The sequence below is a fragment of the Cryptomeria japonica genome, chromosome 9, assembly GCF_030272615.1.
Source record: "Cryptomeria japonica chromosome 9, Sugi_1.0, whole genome shotgun sequence".
In the NCBI taxonomy this organism is placed as follows: Eukaryota; Viridiplantae; Streptophyta; class Pinopsida; order Cupressales; family Cupressaceae; genus Cryptomeria; species Cryptomeria japonica.
This window is the reverse complement of record NC_081413.1, coordinates 550,641,462-550,660,148: the sequence shown is the minus strand read 5'-3', so window position 1 is coordinate 550,660,148 and position 18,687 is coordinate 550,641,462. Positions and strand designations below refer to the sequence as shown.

The following is an 18,687-nucleotide window of genomic DNA, read 5'->3' as shown; positions in this document are numbered from 1 at the left end:
TTATAGTGTACCAAAAGTTCTTAAACATCAAGTTTGGAGAGATGCCATGTCAGAAGAATATAAATCCATCCTCAACAATGATGTATGGGAAATTGTTCCTAGGCCAAAAGGGAAATCCGTTGTCTCATCCAAGTGGCTATTCAAAATCAAACATGTTGTAGATGGTAGCATAGAGAAACATAAAGCCAAATTTGTTGCCCGGGGGTTCTCTCAGAAAGAAGGAATAGACTATGATGAGACATTTGCTCCAGTTGCTAGATACACCTCTGTTAGAACAATACTGGCCATTGCAGCAGCCAAAGGTTGGAAAGTCCATCAAGTGGATGTGAAAACTGCTTTCTTGAATGGTGAAATTGAGGAGGAAGTCTACTTAGAACAACCAGAAGGGTTTGAGATCCACACTACAGAGACACATGTGTGCAAATTAAAGAAAGCTCTATATGGTCTAAAACAGGCTCCCAGGGCCTGGTATCAAAGAATTGATAGCTATCTGCTGGGATTGGGATTCTTAAAGAATGATGCAGATCCATATCTTTACTTCAAGAAAGTCAAAAGTGACATGCTTATATTAATCTTATATGTTGATGATCTTTTGATTACAAGAGAAAATCACCTTATTGATCAATGTAAGAAAGACCTTGAAAAGGAGTTTGATATGAAGGATTTAGGCCTTCTACATTACTTCCTTGGATTAGAGGTTTGTCAAAACTCTAACAACATTATACTTAATCAAGGAAAATACACCTTAGACATATTGAAGAGATTTGGTATGATGAACTGCAGACCCATGACTTCTCCCATGGAAACTAATCTTCACAAATTGAAGGAGGCATCAATAGATTCCCCATTGGTAGATTGTACGCTCTACAGACAGATGATTGGATCATTAATGTACCTGGTCAATACTAGACTTGATATCTATTATCCAGTAAATGCCTTAAGTCAATTCATGTGTGAACCTAAGGAGATTCATCTTATGGCAGTAAAACATATAATGAGATACCTTCAAGGTACTCTCAACTATGGACTCAAGTATGAGAATATTGACTTGAATCTTCACGGGTTCACTAATTCAGATTGGGCTGGAAGTGTGACTGACAGGAAAAGCACCTCAGGGTGCTGCTTCAGCTTGGGTTCAGCCATGATATCTTGGATTAGCAGGAAACAATCTTCAGTAGCTCAGAGCTCTACAGAGGTCGAATATATTGCAGCTTCCATGGCTGCACGAGAAGCTGTATGGCTACGAAAGCTACTTGTGGGATTATTCGGAGAACCAATGAAGCCTACTATAATTCATTGTGACAATCAGAGTTGTATAAAACTCTTCGTGAACCCTGTATTTCATGATAGATCTCAAACACATTGAGATCCCTTATCACTATGTGAGAGATATGGTGGATAGGAATGTGATTCAGTTGCAATATATTAGTACAGGAGACCAGACAACAGACATACTGACCAAACCTCTAGCCAGAGTGAAAGTTGAACACTTCAAAAAAGGTCTTGGTATGATTAAGTTATAATCAGTTTTTGTAATCTGTACTAATATATGAGATGTTTAATGTGTAAACTTCTTTTGTCGTGTTATGACTTTATGGGCTCCACCCCCTGTGTATATTTCTAAAAGGTGACGATCTTTTAGACTATGAACACTTGTATTAAACATTATGAGGTGACAATCTTGTAATGTTGATATCATGCTGACTTGATATCACTCTGACTCATGGATGTGCCATGATATGTTATGGTAGACATTATGTGATGTACTGTCAGTGCACATACCATAACCTGGATATAAGGGAATTTAACATTCTCAAGTATTCTCTATCCAAGGTATCGCGTGTTATGCGATATTGATATCACGTGTTATGTGATATCTATATCACGAGATGATGTGATATATTCCTGTGTCACTCATTACGTGATGCATCATGTCATGAGCATATGTGATATGATCCCTTGTATTATGAAGTCGTGTAATACATGTTATTATAAGAAATATGATGCTTATTTTTCATAGGTCTCTAGTTATCTTCCCTAGCTAAGAGGGAGTGTTGAAACTTAGTAGCTTCAGTAAGATAAATGATTGAATGAGAGACTTCATTTATCTCTCATTCAATCATATACCTTATCGATATAACTAAAATCTAAATGTAGACCTCATGATTAAATAAATGAACTTTGTTTGCCACATACGGGTAAATGATTAAACGCAGAAAGTAAATACACAAAACATAATGGAAATATATTAAAGAGCCAGTTTCTGTATTAATTCAATAGTCCATGTACATCAAGTGCTATCACATTACATCTGATACAACTATTATATCCCACTTCGAAGGAAAGGTACGCAATATATAATACCCGAAGGGGTGCAACCAACCATCGCGTCCAACTACCCTTCGGGACGACTAACTAAATGACTGCCGTAACTCATAATTACCGACGACAACATATCATAATACGAAAACATGACATAATGATTATTCCCGGCAACAAACTTGTTATAATCATCTTATATGCATAATCGATCATACTATAATTGTAATAAGATCAGACCAGAATTATGATAACTATCATAGATATCATATGATACCATCGATTGATGCTATCATATGATAACTATAACAATTATCATCTTAATCTCAATTTATACTGATCGATGATTATCTTACTCATCGGATAATTATATTCCTGACGTGACCCAATTACTAATCGGTCAAACATACTAACTAACGTGCCCCGATAGCAATCAGTTTAATATATTAAATGTGACGTGACCGATAGTTATTGGTACATCGCTTAAGTGAAGTGGTACATATGCACCGATCAATACATGTCTTGATTGGGCATGTCAAAAGACATGACCGGTCAAGGCATGCCTTGATCGGTGGGTATTGCCTATATGTACATGTCAATGAAAAGCTGTAGGAGTATAGAAAATATTAATGTTATCTTCAGCAACTTGTAACATAAGAAATAACAGAAAAATATCAGTAAAAGATTAATAAGATTATATAACTTCAGACTTGAACATAAATTTGAATATCATTTACAGAAGAGAAAGGAATTAGTAATGAAACTAATGAACTACGATGGCACACGTAATGTAATTGTCCTAGAAAGATGTTCTCTGAGATTTGCTAGGTGATGGGTCTTTCAATAAAGGAGTGTTAATATAATTTGAAGACTACAAGTATGCAAGTACTCTTCATGTAAGGAGAGTCTACTCCATTGAAACCACAAAATGTATCACTAGGCATTTATTCAAATCAACGAGGGCAAAATCTAATACAATACGACTCTAGAGGACGTTCTATCATACAATGCCGACAATGTAGCAAATGGGGACACTTTGTGTGAGAGATTGCCAGAATAAGAAAGACAACGTACAATTATTGTTCAAATGATGTGGATCAAGTGACCATCAAGACACCAACTGCCCAAAGCAAAAGGGTATTAATATGCTGGACACCGAAGAAAAAGATGAGGCAGTTCTGGCAATCATGAGAGCACAGACGAAGAAGACGATGTACTCAGATCCTTGTACAGAGAAGGAACGACTTTGAGAAGCTAGAGTAGTAGTATAACAAGTGTTGACGAAGGAACAAATAACCTCAAACACAACTACATTGCGATCGGAGTCAAAGAAGAACATAGTTGGGCAGGTGCTATAGACAACCATACCCATCAAGGTGACAAACATTCAAACCATGCCACAACTGAGAGTGGGAATTACCAACACATTGAGTGATGACATAATCAGCTAGAAACAATGTAAGCCACAAGAGGAATTGACAGGGAAACCACCACGTGAAAGGAATGAGGCCAATGATCCAATGTTGCTGACGGTGAGCATCGCGAGGAAGCCAACCATCGTTGAAATGGAAATCATGGGAAGGAAATTGACAAACACCATTGTCGATGGAGGCTCAAGTGTAAACATACTACAAGAAGATACTTGGAAATGCCTTAGAAGACCAACACTCTAGTTGCCGAACTTCCACTTTGTAGGTGCTGAGCAACACGACATCAAGCCATTGGGAACATTGATGGCATAAAAAGTAGTGATTGGGAGAACAATTTATTTTGGACTTCATAGTCATCCCATTGTAGAAGGTGTATGACGCACTCCTCGAGAGGGGATGGTTGATCATGGCTAAGAAAAATCATAGTTGGAAGCGTAACACACTCAATCGAGAGTGACGGTAGGAAGTACGTCATCGACCTAAGGAATCAGGGGGTGAGCGAAGAACAAGCATCCTTCAAATTAGAATCCAAAGATGGAGAGAGGGAAGAGAAACTAATGAAAGTGTGTAAAGCTATGGAGAATACATTTGATAGTATGGAGATGGAGAATGGAAGGAAAAAGAAAAGGGAATCGAAGAAAATTTAAAAAATTAGAAGGCAAAATATAGAGTTGGCTAATGAGAAAATATAAAAAAATGGAGGTATTAAACTAGTACGACACCGAACATTGGTATGACACTTGATACTCAATGCATGACCTCTAAGGAGTTTTATAGTATGGCATCCAAGTCTTCATTTCGTACTATGACATTTGGAGCCCATCCAACAATCTCAGGGAAACACTTTCAGATTTTGTTAACTGCATTCTGAGGTCATACTATATAGCATTCCCAGGCCCTCACCATACAGCAACTCCCTTCTCCTCTTGTACGAAGTAATGTCGTACAACACTTGGCTGCTACTCTCGTATGGTGGTTCCTTTGCCACATACGTCATTTACACTTTAGTGTATGGACCTTTCAATTTTTCCTTGTACGGCTTGGTAAGTAGTTGGCATGGGTGGGTTCAATATTACTTTGCAAGGTTTTGGTATAGCATTAGGAGCCCCTTCACCAAGTATGACATTCAAGTCCTCAACCTATACGACACATAAGTCCCATTCATTTTGTACGACATATTAGTGTTAAACCTAGTGTACGACAACATAACCACATAGGACATTCTTGTCAAACCGTATGACTTCCTCTCGGCATCTCCCACGTACGACTAGGAAGCAACCACATACAACGTCAAAACTTGTCACACCACATATGGCTAAGATCTCACTACGTATGGCTTCCTTGGTTAAATATTTTTATATGGCATTATACTGCTTCAACCAGAATCAATATGGACAACACTGTGGGTGGCAAGCAATTACTCACTTTGTAGGCTCACCATAAGATAGCTCCTTAAAATATTCCTTTGCATTGTACGGCTTTTCATTTATTCAGTACGACAACAATGGGTGGGAGGATAGCAACTTCTAGTGCGACCATTAATTTTGAAGTGGAGAGTACGACTTGACCAGATTTTGACATCATACGTTGGTCAAAGTTTGCAAAATCTCTATTTTCTGCCTTCATGAGCATTGTTTTTGGTTGTTCAAAAATCAAAAAAATGATTCTTTGCCCCGGGACCCCATGAGAGGCGCTGCCTCTTTATCTCCATTTGATTTGCTAGTTACACTACAAGTTGGAGTTGCCCAATACAAGTCATTGTCTACACTCTTGTCATTAGTCTTCCTGAATATTTCTTGATGTTTACTTGTCATTTGAAAGACAACTTTTTCTTTTGTGAGGGATGATGGAGTCAGTGTACAATGGCTATTGTTATGTTTGATAATATTGGTTATCCAGCAATATATTAATTGTCCAAATTAAGTTTGTGGTCACTCTTGAATAGTTATATGTATCGGTTGGTTGTCGGTTATGTTCATCTTGGCAACCATCGGGTCCTTTAAATATGTTGTGTACTGTCAAGGAAGGTAGCATGGTATAGTCGGATGAACTAGAATCCTTGGCTGACCATCTCTGGTCTTCTTCTCTGTAGTAATTTCATGTGAAAATGAAGATATATTTTACTCATGTATCTGGTATGCATTGTCCTATTTATTGTTATTTATTGTATTTTATTATCAAATATAGCAGTAAACACATATGTATATGTATATGTATACGTATACATGGTTTTTATTTGTTTTTGTATGGGTGAACCCAAAGCAAGCCCAACCCGCAAATTTTATTGACCGAATCCCTAAACCCAAATCAGTCCCAGGGCCAGTAACTTGAGGTTTTTTCTGTGGCTTCCCCTCCAAATGAGTTTCACCTTGCTGATTTGAGGCATTTGCAGCAACTTGTTTGTCTAGGAATTTCATGGCAATTGTGTCATGCATCAGAACTGTTTTTTTCATCAATTTATTGTCATTTCCAACAACTTCCAAATCTGATATTTGTTTTTTCATTAACTACAGCAGCACAATATAAACACCATTTATTAGTTTCAACATCAACCAAATAATATGCTTTATGATTGTCAGTATAGCTTGTGAACATCATTTCTTGCATTTTGCATCAAATTTGATTATTTTTTGTTTGCAAACCCATACATATACAACCAAACCTGTCTTTACTTTTAGCTAGAAAAACAGAGCATTTATTAACTGTTTGTTTGCTTGCTTTAAGATAAAGGCATGAAAATTACATCTTTTGTAGAAGTGTTGATAAGCCTTGTGCTGTTGCCGAAGAACCAAAATGGCAGGTGTCTGTTTAAAGAATTTTTTGAATCACACTACAAATCCAATTTTTTAGACTCCAAAGTTCCTTTGTTATATTTTTACTACAAGGGAGTTACCCCTTCTAATTGTTTGACCTGACATGCTCTTTTGTTTTGTGTTGTCTTGGAAAGGGAGAACATAAATGCCAACAACATAAAACAGAAGAGCCAGATCTTGATACTGGCAGCTTGGATTTATCTTTTAAAAAATTTGATGCAATTAATATAGCGAATCTACGTTTTTAATTTGTTTTCAAATTTTATGCGAGTGATGCATACTCTACCAACGTTCCCATTGCAAAAATGTTTGCATCCTTGTTAATTTTCTTGTACTTTTTTTGGATTTACTGGAAAAGGCTGAAATGGGGCACTAAAAATTTATGAAAACAGAGCAAAATCTTTAAAATACAGAAATATGGGGCTTGGCCAAACCTTCAAACTTTGTAAATTATTGATTCTGTTTCTGGATAGCATATGAAATTGAAATGCTGGAGCAGTTATGTATGGTATATTCTTTATGCATACTGTTGGAATTATTGTTATTGATGTCAAAGCAATTGTTGGCAAGCATATTGTCAAGGGAGATTGTTAGATCTTGTCATTTATGTCAAAGGATAGTTTCATATTGCCGTTGTCAAAGAAGACCTTACCTTAACATATATGCAAGACAAGTTTAAGTTTATGATATGTGTTGATTGCTGGCCGAACACCTTTGCAAGAAATATCTAATATTAATGCTGTTTCAAATGTATTATGAAGGCCGACCCTTTATTCTAGTGCTCACTTGGGAAGATTAAATTAAAATGTATTATTTTTTATAGGACCAACTCATTATTAGGGAGATATAGTAAAAATGTATTTGTTTATTTATGAAGCTGACCCTTTTTGGGAATAGTCACCTCCTTTTTGAAATGACATATGAGGAGGTATATAAGAAAGATAGAATGGGAGTTACAAGAGTAAGTTTTCCAAGTAATTTCACATGAATAAAAGCAGATCTTCAGCAGTCTAGAACAGATTTTGTGTGGTGGAATGAGAGAATATTTGAGCAGAGTTATGTAGAGGATAAGAGCAGATTTTGGAGCAGACTTATGTAGAGGATAATAGCAGATTTTAGAGCAGACTTGTGTAGTGTGGGATAATATTGAAGATCTATATTGAAGGAAGATTGGCAATAGTTATGATAAGATCTTGAGCAGTCATTGAGAACAGAAATACAATGAAAAATCAGACCATTTAGAGCAGACCTAGAGCAGGAAAAAAAAAAATCAGATTCATATTGAAGAAAGTTAAAGCAAAATTATAAAGGAATAATAGTAATACATTCACATATTGTGAGGAAGACACATTGCGCATCATCTAAGAGCAGATTTGTGAGAGAGAATATGCAGATTTGAGGAGAAAAGTAGATGAAAGAGACTGTATCAAACTTGTGAGAGAAAGGTTGTGTGGTAAGATTTTATGAAGAAATTATAAGAATTTTTCATCCATTGAAGCAGATGTAGTTTGAGAAGGAGATACTTATTCATTTGGAAGTTGGTGCTTCCCAAAAGAGTTTGGTGCCTCATACGGAACGAGAATGGTACCTCTTACCGAAGAGATTGGTGTCTCTTACTAAATTGGTGCTCGGTTGTGGGGATTGGTGTTTCCTGTAGGTTGGGGCTTACGAATTGATGGGATTGGTGTCTCCCGTGGGTTGGTGCCTACAAAGTTTGTAAGGGAAGTTTATATAAGCAATATTTTGCATGGTTCTCTCCCTATAATCGTGTGCTCATCACATATAACAGGAAAATTGTTTCAGGGTTGTCCTTAATGTAATTCAGATTCATTAACATTTACAGGAATTGATAGTGTCTTTTATCAGAGCTGTGGAGTACACTGAACTAATCAACATTGACAATTTAAAAGGGATTTCATCTGAAAAAGCTGTGCAACATGTTTCTTCATGGAAACTGTCACTTTGTATGATCCTCGAACTATTGATTGACATGTTGAGATCTGACAATAGACTAAAGTTTTAAACATTATTTTTTTGTTATTTGTCCGGTTACATTTGAAATATGATCCCACCAATGACTCACCAGATATTCAACTAGTGTTGAACAAATGCATGCTATTTCTATTGATTTAACGTTTCCGACTAATAATTTTTTTAGTTTCTTATTTGTTTGCCAGTCTAGTGCGAAATTTAATTTTTATGCTGCAAGTCTTTGCTCTCCTTGATGGGACATCTGTTTTAACTTTTTTTAAATACCTTTGTATTGATCCTTTATGCAAGCTTGAAGCTGTAACTATCTAAATGTATAGTTTTTGAATCCTGTCTACAGCCAACCATTGCTGAGATTAAAGCAGAGATGGAGAAAATATTAGCGTGGCTTGTTCCGGTTGCAACAAACACCACCAAGTAATTATTTCCATCATAAAACTTTGATATAAAATTTTGAAGCTTCTGTTTATTCTAGCATAATGGTGATTTGGCTTGCTTCCCAAAGAAGAGATGGATGTCCATGTTTAAGTTTCATGAAGAACATGAATTTGACTGATTGATAATTGCAGATGACAAAGGCTTTCCTTATGTTGCTTTGAACATTGCATTGTTGGATTTCATTTGGTTATTGATGGCTTTTGTGCATGTGGTTTTATTCTGGCTTCAGAGCACATCATGGATTTGGATGGGTTGGGGAGTGGGCTAGCACCGGGTCAGTTATTCATTGAGGTTTCTTTTGGCTATAAACATAGTTGCAGCTGGAAGATCTTAATGCCAAGTTGCAATTTTAAGATAAGCTCCAGACAGATCAAGTGCCTGAAACTTTTTGCAACTACTTGTGTGCAGGTCTTCTTTTGATCAAAAGCTGCCAGGTCAAAATGAACTTACACTCATTCAGACTCTTCATCATGCCTCAAAGGAGACAACAGAATCATACATTCTTGATTTAATTGTGTTGCTTCATCACCTCGTGAACCATGCTAGAAGCACTCCAAGCAAGTCACCTATTCGCTCTCCAGTACAAACTAAAGTAACTCTAGGTTTGCCTACCATTGATAAGCGAAGTGCAACTTCAAATGGACATCTTACAGCTCCTCAACTGTCTCAAGAAGATAAAAACATGCTCAAAGATGTCAACAAAAGGAAGTTGACCCCAGGAATCAGCAAAAGTCAAGAATTTGATACTTTGAAGCCACGATCCTTTGGCCAATCTGTTAATAGACTGAGCAAGAGCAACAGCCATTCACCAACCAGAAATAGGAAGAGCGACTCTAATGAAGTAAGGAGGCATCAAACTCCTGCAGTTCCTGCAATTAATTTTGACATTGATAGGATAAAAGCTTTAGATGTAATTGACAGAGTTGATACACTCAATTTATTGTAACGTGTGCTTAAAACATTTTTCCAATCTCCACCATTGAGTGTTAGGAGCCTGAGTTATTTAGAAGTTTGATCTTGTATTTTAATCACAAGAGCATTACGATTAATGTCTCTTCTTAGAAATAGTTGTACAGTATTAAAGTTGTAATGATGAATAACAGGAGCATCCATTTCTGATCATATTTGTACATAATTATGAGCAGTGCTTGAGTTATGGTTGAAATGTACAATATTAAATGCCAATTTTATATAAAGAAGATCGATCAATTTAAGCTTTTCAGATGGTAGTCATAATGGCCTTGTTGTATAAGTTATTCATTAAAATATTAATTTCTATAACCTTTCTCGCAAGGTGTGGCGGTGTATTTGTCTAATATGGTTGGAATGTACAATGTTAAATGCTAATTTCATCTAGCCAAGATTGATCAATTTAAGCTTCCCAGTTGATAATCATGAATTTCCTTACTGTAGGAATAATGTATTAATTTTTTTTTTTTCTAAAATCTTTCCAGCAAGGCACGAGAGATGTTTTCGTCTTTATGATTGCAATGTACAATGTTCAATGCCAATTTCATATAAGATGAAATATCAATTTAAGCTAGCTTTTCAGTTGATAATATACTTTTGATATAATGGATTCTAGGAGCCTATTTGAGATCATAGTGAGATTTGATAAATTTGCATACTTTTTTACCTTTTCCCAGGTGGAACAAGTCACTTTGGTTGAGTTGTGTAGACCTCTAGTTAAATTATGCAACCATAACAAATATCACTCTAATAATTTTTATCTTGGGTGTAGGTTCAAACATCTCGCTATAGTTTATGTTTTCCTTTTGAATGCAATCTTTTGCTACAAGTCATGTACTTGTTTAAGCATTGAAATGTTTGAAATTTGTGAAAACCTAATCCCTAGTCTAACTAATCCTTGGTCTTAGTGTAATACATCCACTTTCTTCTTGTATGATCAACAAAAATTTAAAACTATTTGAACTCATCGATATAGGTCATCAACTTGCATAGAAATGTATACAGTAAATCCAATGGTTTGGATGCTTAATGATTGGATCTTAATGATTGCTAGATCCAATAGGGGCTTGATGCTACTTCTTAGCTAAGTGACTAGAGCAAATATCATTAGTATTTTTTTAGGGAGGGATGATCTCTTCTTGTGCCATATGTGTTGATTGCAAACAAATAGCCAAAGTTTAGATGACTATATTGTTGATTCCAAAGGGAGGTAAAATGATCAACTTTGACCACCAAGGTTAGGTTTCCATGTACAACATCGACCATTAAGTAAATTGAGATAAAGGCTTGAACCCTTTAACATAACACAACCAACTAGCGAACAAGAGGGATCTCATGAGTAGTGAGACTACCAAAACCCACAAACTCTAATAAGCACCAGCCATCAATGTTAAGAGAGTGAATCTCATGAAAGGTGAGATAGAGAAGTAGCAGAGAGGGGGAGCTTTTCATCAGATTGGGGAACCGATAGGAGGCAAGAATATTTACATGATGGAAGCAAGGATTATAATTTAAGATGGCTAGGGATGTCACAATGACCTTGTAAACTGAGGGCAAGGGTCTCAAAACAACACGCACAAGCAAATTGTCATTGATTCAACCTATGTTATAGGCAAACTTGCAACACTACAACTTATCTCAAGGAGGATTTAACTTTTCACCCATTTTTTATCTTCAAACAATGCATCTAACTATACTAGAGTAGAAATTGGATTCTTCACCTCATACATAATTTGTAATTTATCCTATGCATCGGTATGGTTGTAAAATAATGGATATGAGGTCGGGCCCCATTTGATCTATTGAATATGATAATCAATTTAGCTTTCTAATTGGCCTTTTCCAATATTATGTTATTGATCTACATTAGTGTCATTACTTTTTAAGATGTCTAAAACACTTTCTCATAAATCTTAAAACTCGATGAGTTTTGATCTTTGGCTTTTACGAAGAGTAGTTATTACCTTTCAAGAGTTGGAAATATGAAAGTACAAGTTTTGAATCAATAGTGGCCATGACTTTTTACTATAAATTTAATAAAATAATTATTTTCAATTTACGCAAATTTTTATTTTGTTCTCATATTACTTTGACACAAAAAATAGACAATTTGACAAGGTTTGTATCCTTTCTCAAGACTTGAAGTTATGGCATTCTACAATAAAATAATTAAATTTTACATGAGTTGTAGTAAAATGCTTTTGGGTTGTCTCACAATGGGATTTCATTGAATTTTTTTTATGGAAAAATTTGACTTGATAAAAGAAGACGTCAATTTAAGATAATTTTACAAATAAATAAATAAGTCTAAACATTCATTAGAATGATTTATTAGACTAGTGGATTGATAAAAAATTTTGACCAATTTTTCCCTTGAGATTACAAATTAGCAAATTAATTTAGTTTCTTCGTGTTAGAGATAATTTTTTTTAAATATTCTAATTTTTTTTCATAACTTTACAAATATAATTCTTGTCCTAACTATTAAAAAATGAAAAAAAAATTATAATATTTTTGTGTTGGGCGTTTACTTCTACACTTCAAATTGATTATATAGTCAACTCTATCTACACCAATCTATAAATTAGATCTTTAATGTTGTAGACTTTTTTGTTTAATTCTTCCTAATGTTGATTCAATCTTCACCAGGCATGCCTTTATTGCATAGATTTAAAGACTCATTTGGAGGGCTCCTTCAAACTTCCAACAAATATTATATGGATATTAGTTTCATTTTCTAATTATAAAAAAGTAATGAAACCACACTAGATGCACTTATGTATTCATAGAAGAAATATATAAGAGGGTATGGTCTTTTAGAGTGATATTAAGCTCCCCAAAGATGAAAAGGGTGGAAAACAAACAAAAAGATTAATGCAGTGGCACCCTTCCCCATTGCAATACTCTAATACCAAATAATGATTGCAAGAGAAATCATGTGTTCATTTTCAAAATATATTTATAGAGCTCCTAGTGTGATAAAATTGTGTTCACAAATAATGAGAAAGACTAATAAATAAATATAATCAATTAACTATTTGGAGATCAATTGTACACAAATAGTGAGCTTGTCCTATTCCTCCTAGACACCTATGGTATTTGTACCCATCTGACACCCTTACCTAGACACTTTACCTAATAATTCTTTGCTAGAAAATACCTCTTGTAGTTTCTAAATTTAGACTATAGGTTATTAATCACTTCCTTAGTGTACAATCACTACCTTTAACATTCTAGGTGTATCTTATTCCTCTATTTCATTGTATTATTTCTCTTATTCCTAATTTACTTTTGCTTGTTTCATTTGCAAGTTTGTGTTTCCTAGTTGCATCACTTATCTTTTGTTAGTCCCAACTTTCATAAATGCCACTCTAGTTTTAGATTATAGTCTTAGTTTAATCTAAAAGGGCTTAGCTTGTTGTATTTTGGTTTGTGTTGTCTTGGAAAGGGAGAACTGAAATGCCAACAACATAAAACTAGGTTCTCCTACTTTTTAGGCTTGCATATTTAAGTAGGTGAAAATGGGGTGGGCATAGAAATTGCCACATTGGCTTAGGAATGTTATCTGCCACTTGTCAACCATCTAAGTTTAGATTTCTGTTTAAAAACAATAGAGGGAAAATATTGATTTTTTCACTTTTTTTAATCTCTCTATATATTCATGATCGTGATACATTGGAGTCTTCTGCCACTTTAGTTGAGGTTGCTTCATAAATTTTTGATTCTTCTTTAAAGATAGTTGATCCACCTTCACTTCCATTGACTTCTTATCCAGAATCATTGAATGAGACTTCCATCATTCCTGATCAACAAGACCATCATTGTCTTTCAGATTTGGTTGGAGAACATATTCCGACTTATTTGTCTTTGGAGTTTGTTCTACATTAGTTTCCACATAGTCCTTGTTTGTCATCTTCCTTTTTGATTGGGCATATACCTGATTGGACTGTGGCATCTCATATCACTTGGACAAGGGGACACACGAGCAATTTTTAGAGACATCATCATCATTCTTCATGCTTCCATCTTTCATAGCATATCTTGAATGGGAAGCATACATGTATCTATACATGGTTTTTTTCTTCCTAAGGAGAGACAAGTGGTTTATAAGTATTAAATCTCATTTTTTCTTCAAACACTTAACATTCTTGCAAGTGATTATTCATTAGGGGGGCTACATGGTCTTTCTCTTTCCCTCCTATTGGGGGGGGTTGGATTATTGTGATGGATGTAGTTCTTGGGGGTTATTGTCATTGAGTCCTCCATACATTGTTCATTCTATCACTTGATCATATTTGCATGTATCTTTTTTGGAGATGATTTTCGTCCCATGGAAAATTCTCATTTTCTTTATTTGTAAGAGATTAGCTGCATGATTATTTTTGCATAGGTACTTAACATGGCCAAGTTGTTAGGACCCATAATTGCATTTTCATATTAGTCTTGCATCATTTTCATAATAATTTCACTCCCTAAGTTGCACTTATGGTGGGGGGTGTTGGTGTGAATATGGTTTTATCCTAACTAGTTTTTAGTTAGAAACTATTCACATATTAAGTTACTTAGCCATACATGACATTTCGTTGTCATTAAATGCCATTTACACGTTAAGCATACTTAGACTTAGTTGGCATAAGTTAGTTATCATAAAGTTGTTTTATTTAACTTGTCACTTAATATTATTTATAGGATCGTTTATCGTAGGTGGCATTCTAGAAGATTTGAGTCATAGCTCATTATTTAATATTTGCTTCATAATGCATCATCCATTTAATATTTGTAACAAGGTAGTTGTAATCTTCCCTCATCACCTTGCCTATATAAGCAAGACTCATTTGTATATTGTATCATATCAATTGAATCATTTTTCGTATTTTATTGAGTAAATTAATCTCATGTTCATGCAAGCTCTTGTTGGAACATTCTTTTGTGGAAGACATGTTTCTTGGTTGATTGTTTGAAATATGTGCAACTTCATTATGGATTCTTTATCATTCCAACATAGAAGACTGAAAACATAAAAAGATACTAAGTTCATGAGACTAGAAACTTACATAAATTTTATAACTTAAACATTTAACCTGAACTGCACTACAAAATTCAAAGGACCAATAACTTTAAAATATTCCTAAAAAATATCAACAGTTCCAACTCTATTTCTTTTATGCCTTCCCATGAGACCCACCAATGAAGTTCACATCACGTAAGGAAAAAGGGTCTTCAATCCCCATTAAAAGGTATTAAGTCTCCATTAGGTCTGACAATCAGGATTATTCGGTCTCCCACTACTCAATCATTGAGAAAAAACACCACCATGAAGATGATATAAGTTTTCTCTTGTTGGTTATACATAATACTGTAACCCCAATGTTCCTACTATAAAATCTCCAAATGGGTGTTGAAAATCTCCTCATGATCCTCAAAAGTTGCCTAATGGGCGTGGAAAAATCTTTGTTTAGTTCCTACGGTGAGGTTGGTAAACTCATGGATAAACAAAGACATTCCACACATACCAACAACTCATGTAACAAGAACACTCATGTATATTAAAGCATAGATAACAATTACAAGAATAGATATGGCAGAATTATGGTATCTTTATTGCATTCCAAATATGCAAGTACAATGCTAACTTGCTGAGGTTCCATCCATACACTATATAGACCCGACAGTTGGCCAAACTGCCAACCGTCACAACCTACCAACTACCAACTACCCCACGGGAACCTCTCGACAACCCATACATAACAAAACATAAACACCCCAAACAACTATAAACTAACATGTGTTATTAGCCCCTAACATTAGCCCCCCCCAAAAAAAAGTAGTCGTCTTCTAGACTACTAAAACAAACAAGAGCTGGAATGACAAAACAAAAGACACTAAGACATATGAGGAAGAGGAGGCGTCCCTGTCGTGGCTGAAGAAGAAGGCTGTCGTCCTATGTGGAGCTGGAGGTTCTTCTCAGTAGCCAGCTGTCGTTCGCGTGCCTTCTTGACCATGTGTGCAGCCTCCAACAATTTCTTGTCCTTTTGCTCCACTTGCAGAGTCAGGTCAGCCACCTTCGTTGCAAGTGCCTTCGACTCCGCCTCCTGCCTGCTGCAACGAGCGTCATAAGGTGCCACCTTTGCCTCCAACTCAACCCTCAAGTTCTTCTCCACTGTGGCCAATTGCGCACGCTGTTCCACCTCTTTCTCCAATTTCTCGACGTACAAGTGTTGTGTCTGTTGGTCCATCTTACTTTGTCTCATCTGCAAGTATACATCTCAGAACAACCCCTCCATATTGCGCAAGGTGGTTCCCAAGGTGCTAACTCCCTCCACTAGTCGCATGTGCTTCCACTCCTGGGCCATCTCCGACATACCACTGTCAGGCCACCCCCGTTTCTCAAAGTGGCGTGCAAACTCCTCCTCACACCCTGAAGCCATGAAGTGCAATAGCTTCTCAGCATCAGCTGAGTTGCCGCCATCCATCTGTCCAGCTAACTGTTCCACACCTCGAGCTATGTCCAATATCCCCTGTAACTCCCCAAGGAATCGCTAGAGGGAGCCTCCTGGATCTCTAGGGTCTGGTGGTGTAATATGGAGCCTTGCAAGTGGTCCTCTAGATCTGCTATCCTCTACATCAATGATTTTCTGACCATGTCCACTTCCCCCAGTCTCCCTATCCTGCTCCTCTATGGACATCATTTCGTCCTGAACCTGATCTATGATAGGAGCGACCCTATGCTATGTCTTGCCTTGGCCAACTACCATGTTGTGGGGTGAAGGTGAAGTGGGGAGGTGAGGTACAAGTGCAAATTGCCTGAGCCACCCGTCCAAAGATGCATCTATATCATCATCAACTAGTGTGCCCAACATCGCCAACTCCTCCTGGCCATCCCCTCCTTCTGTGTTTTCCATCAGGACGTCCACAAGCCTCTCCCTCCTAGGGGTGTCGTGCAGCCCTCAACCGCTATAGTCACCTCCTTCGTACTAGTACATGTCGTACTAGTACCTGCCTCCTGTACGACCACCTCCTGGTTCTCATCACTTCGCACGGTGTCCGCTTTCCTTGCATGCTGCATGTCCATCCCTGCCACTGTACAGTCCACCACTATTCTATCGCCTAAGTCACCACTCGTACGGTCTGGTGTTGTTGGTACGACTTGTGGTTCTAGTATGGCTAGGCCTATCTGTGGCAGCAACACCCGCCTTTGTGTTGGAGGCTCCCCCTCGTCAACTTTCCTGAACAACACTCCTACTCGTCTCATGTCGCCTACCGGGCTAGCCACTGTGAGTGCTTCCTTAGGTACCAGGTGGGCGGAAGGAGGTAATTTGGGGGGTGTAAATTTCACTCGAGTGCTTCTCCACCATGCTCGCAACCCTCTATGCTCTGGTTGCTCTTCTTCTTCCCCCTCTTCATGTTGCTGTGACTCCGCTTCTTCTTCTTCCTCTCTGACATTGTGAGGTGCCATGCAGAATCCTTCATCTCCACTCTCCTATTCCTCTGTTTCCTCCTCTTCCTCATCCAAGTCTTCCATGTTGCTACCTTCTTCCACCTCTACTGCTACCTCCAACTTCCTCCTCCTCTTTGCTGGCTCTACGTTATCTCCAAGAGTGTCCAGGTGAACATAATAGTACATGGAGGGTTTGCTGGGTTCCACCCTACCGCGTGGCTCAAAGGTACCCTACATCTCCAAAGATACCTGTGTACGTACTGCATCCAGAAATAGACTAATGGCATGGTGGCACATATAGAATGTTTTATGCTCCAGGTTGAGGAAATCATGAATCCTCTCAGATAAGAGCTACCCCCAGTTATAAACCTTAGCACACTTGATGCCATTCATCAGTCCTATCATCCAGATGGCTATGTCAGATGCTCGATTGGCCCTTGTGAGTCGGATTTTCACTAAGTCCATCAACATCCTCCACTCCTCAGGTGCAATGAAAGCACACTTCAGACCTCTACTATTATTTGCAGACCAAACACTCTTCCATTGTTCTTTCATCAAATCATTCGTGCACACCAAGTCCAACAACCATTTATTTTTCTCCTTGGTGAGCTTCTTGGCCGGTTTTGTTGCAGATGCTCCCTTATCGGGTATACCAAATACCCTCTTCAAGTCCTCAACTTTGAAGGAAGCCCTTACTGTGCAACACTGGAACTGAATAATGGAGGCTCTCTCGTGGCTGTTGTATCCAAACACCATAGTACAAAGCACGGGTTCAAAATCCTTAATATAGAATGTTGGCATTTGGATGGCGTGGTCCACCTGTCATTCCTAGAGAGAATCTTTTATCACATGGTCAGAAAGGGGTTTCCTCCCACCAAGTGCGACATTCACTGCCGGTCACACTCTCAAAAGCCACATGTTTTGTAGTGATTCCTTCTGAGTCCTTCTGTATTTTTGGCCTTATCTTCACCTTCTTGTTGCTACCGCCAGGTTCTGTAGTTGTCATGGTGGCACTATGGTTGTCATGCTGATTTCTCCCTTTGTCATTTCCTGCTCCCTGACTGTTATTATAACGATCTGAACTTGCTGCACAACTGGGGTCGCCCCAGCTAGTACGGACCATCGTACCAATTTCCTTGCCAAGCCCGCTGTACGACCTGCCAAGTTTATGTCAGCACATGGTACTTCTAGACCGTACGACTTCTTCAACTTGTATGAACTCTTCCCACAACTCCATACAGATGGTTCGAATTTTTGCACAAATGCCTTCGATTCTTTTCTGCAATTGCTC

At 37.3% G+C, this 18,687-nt stretch overlaps 1 protein-coding gene across 2 annotated transcripts in view; it reads left to right on the top strand.

Moving 5' to 3' along the window:
• Positions 1-10,211, top strand: part of LOC131060971 (protein PSK SIMULATOR 1) — a 141,019-nt gene extending 130,808 nt beyond the window's left edge. For both annotated transcript variants that reach the window (XM_057994462.2, XM_057994461.2), the window contains exons 10-12: positions 8,892-8,968; positions 9,219-9,263; positions 9,398-10,211. In XM_057994462.2, the coding sequence (XP_057850445.2) occupies positions 8,892-8,968; positions 9,219-9,263; positions 9,398-9,935 (660 nt within the window). In that variant the 3' untranslated portion in view covers positions 9,936-10,211. The remainder of the gene's footprint in view (positions 1-8,891; positions 8,969-9,218; positions 9,264-9,397) is intronic.
• Positions 10,212-18,687: the final 8,476 nt, after the last annotated feature.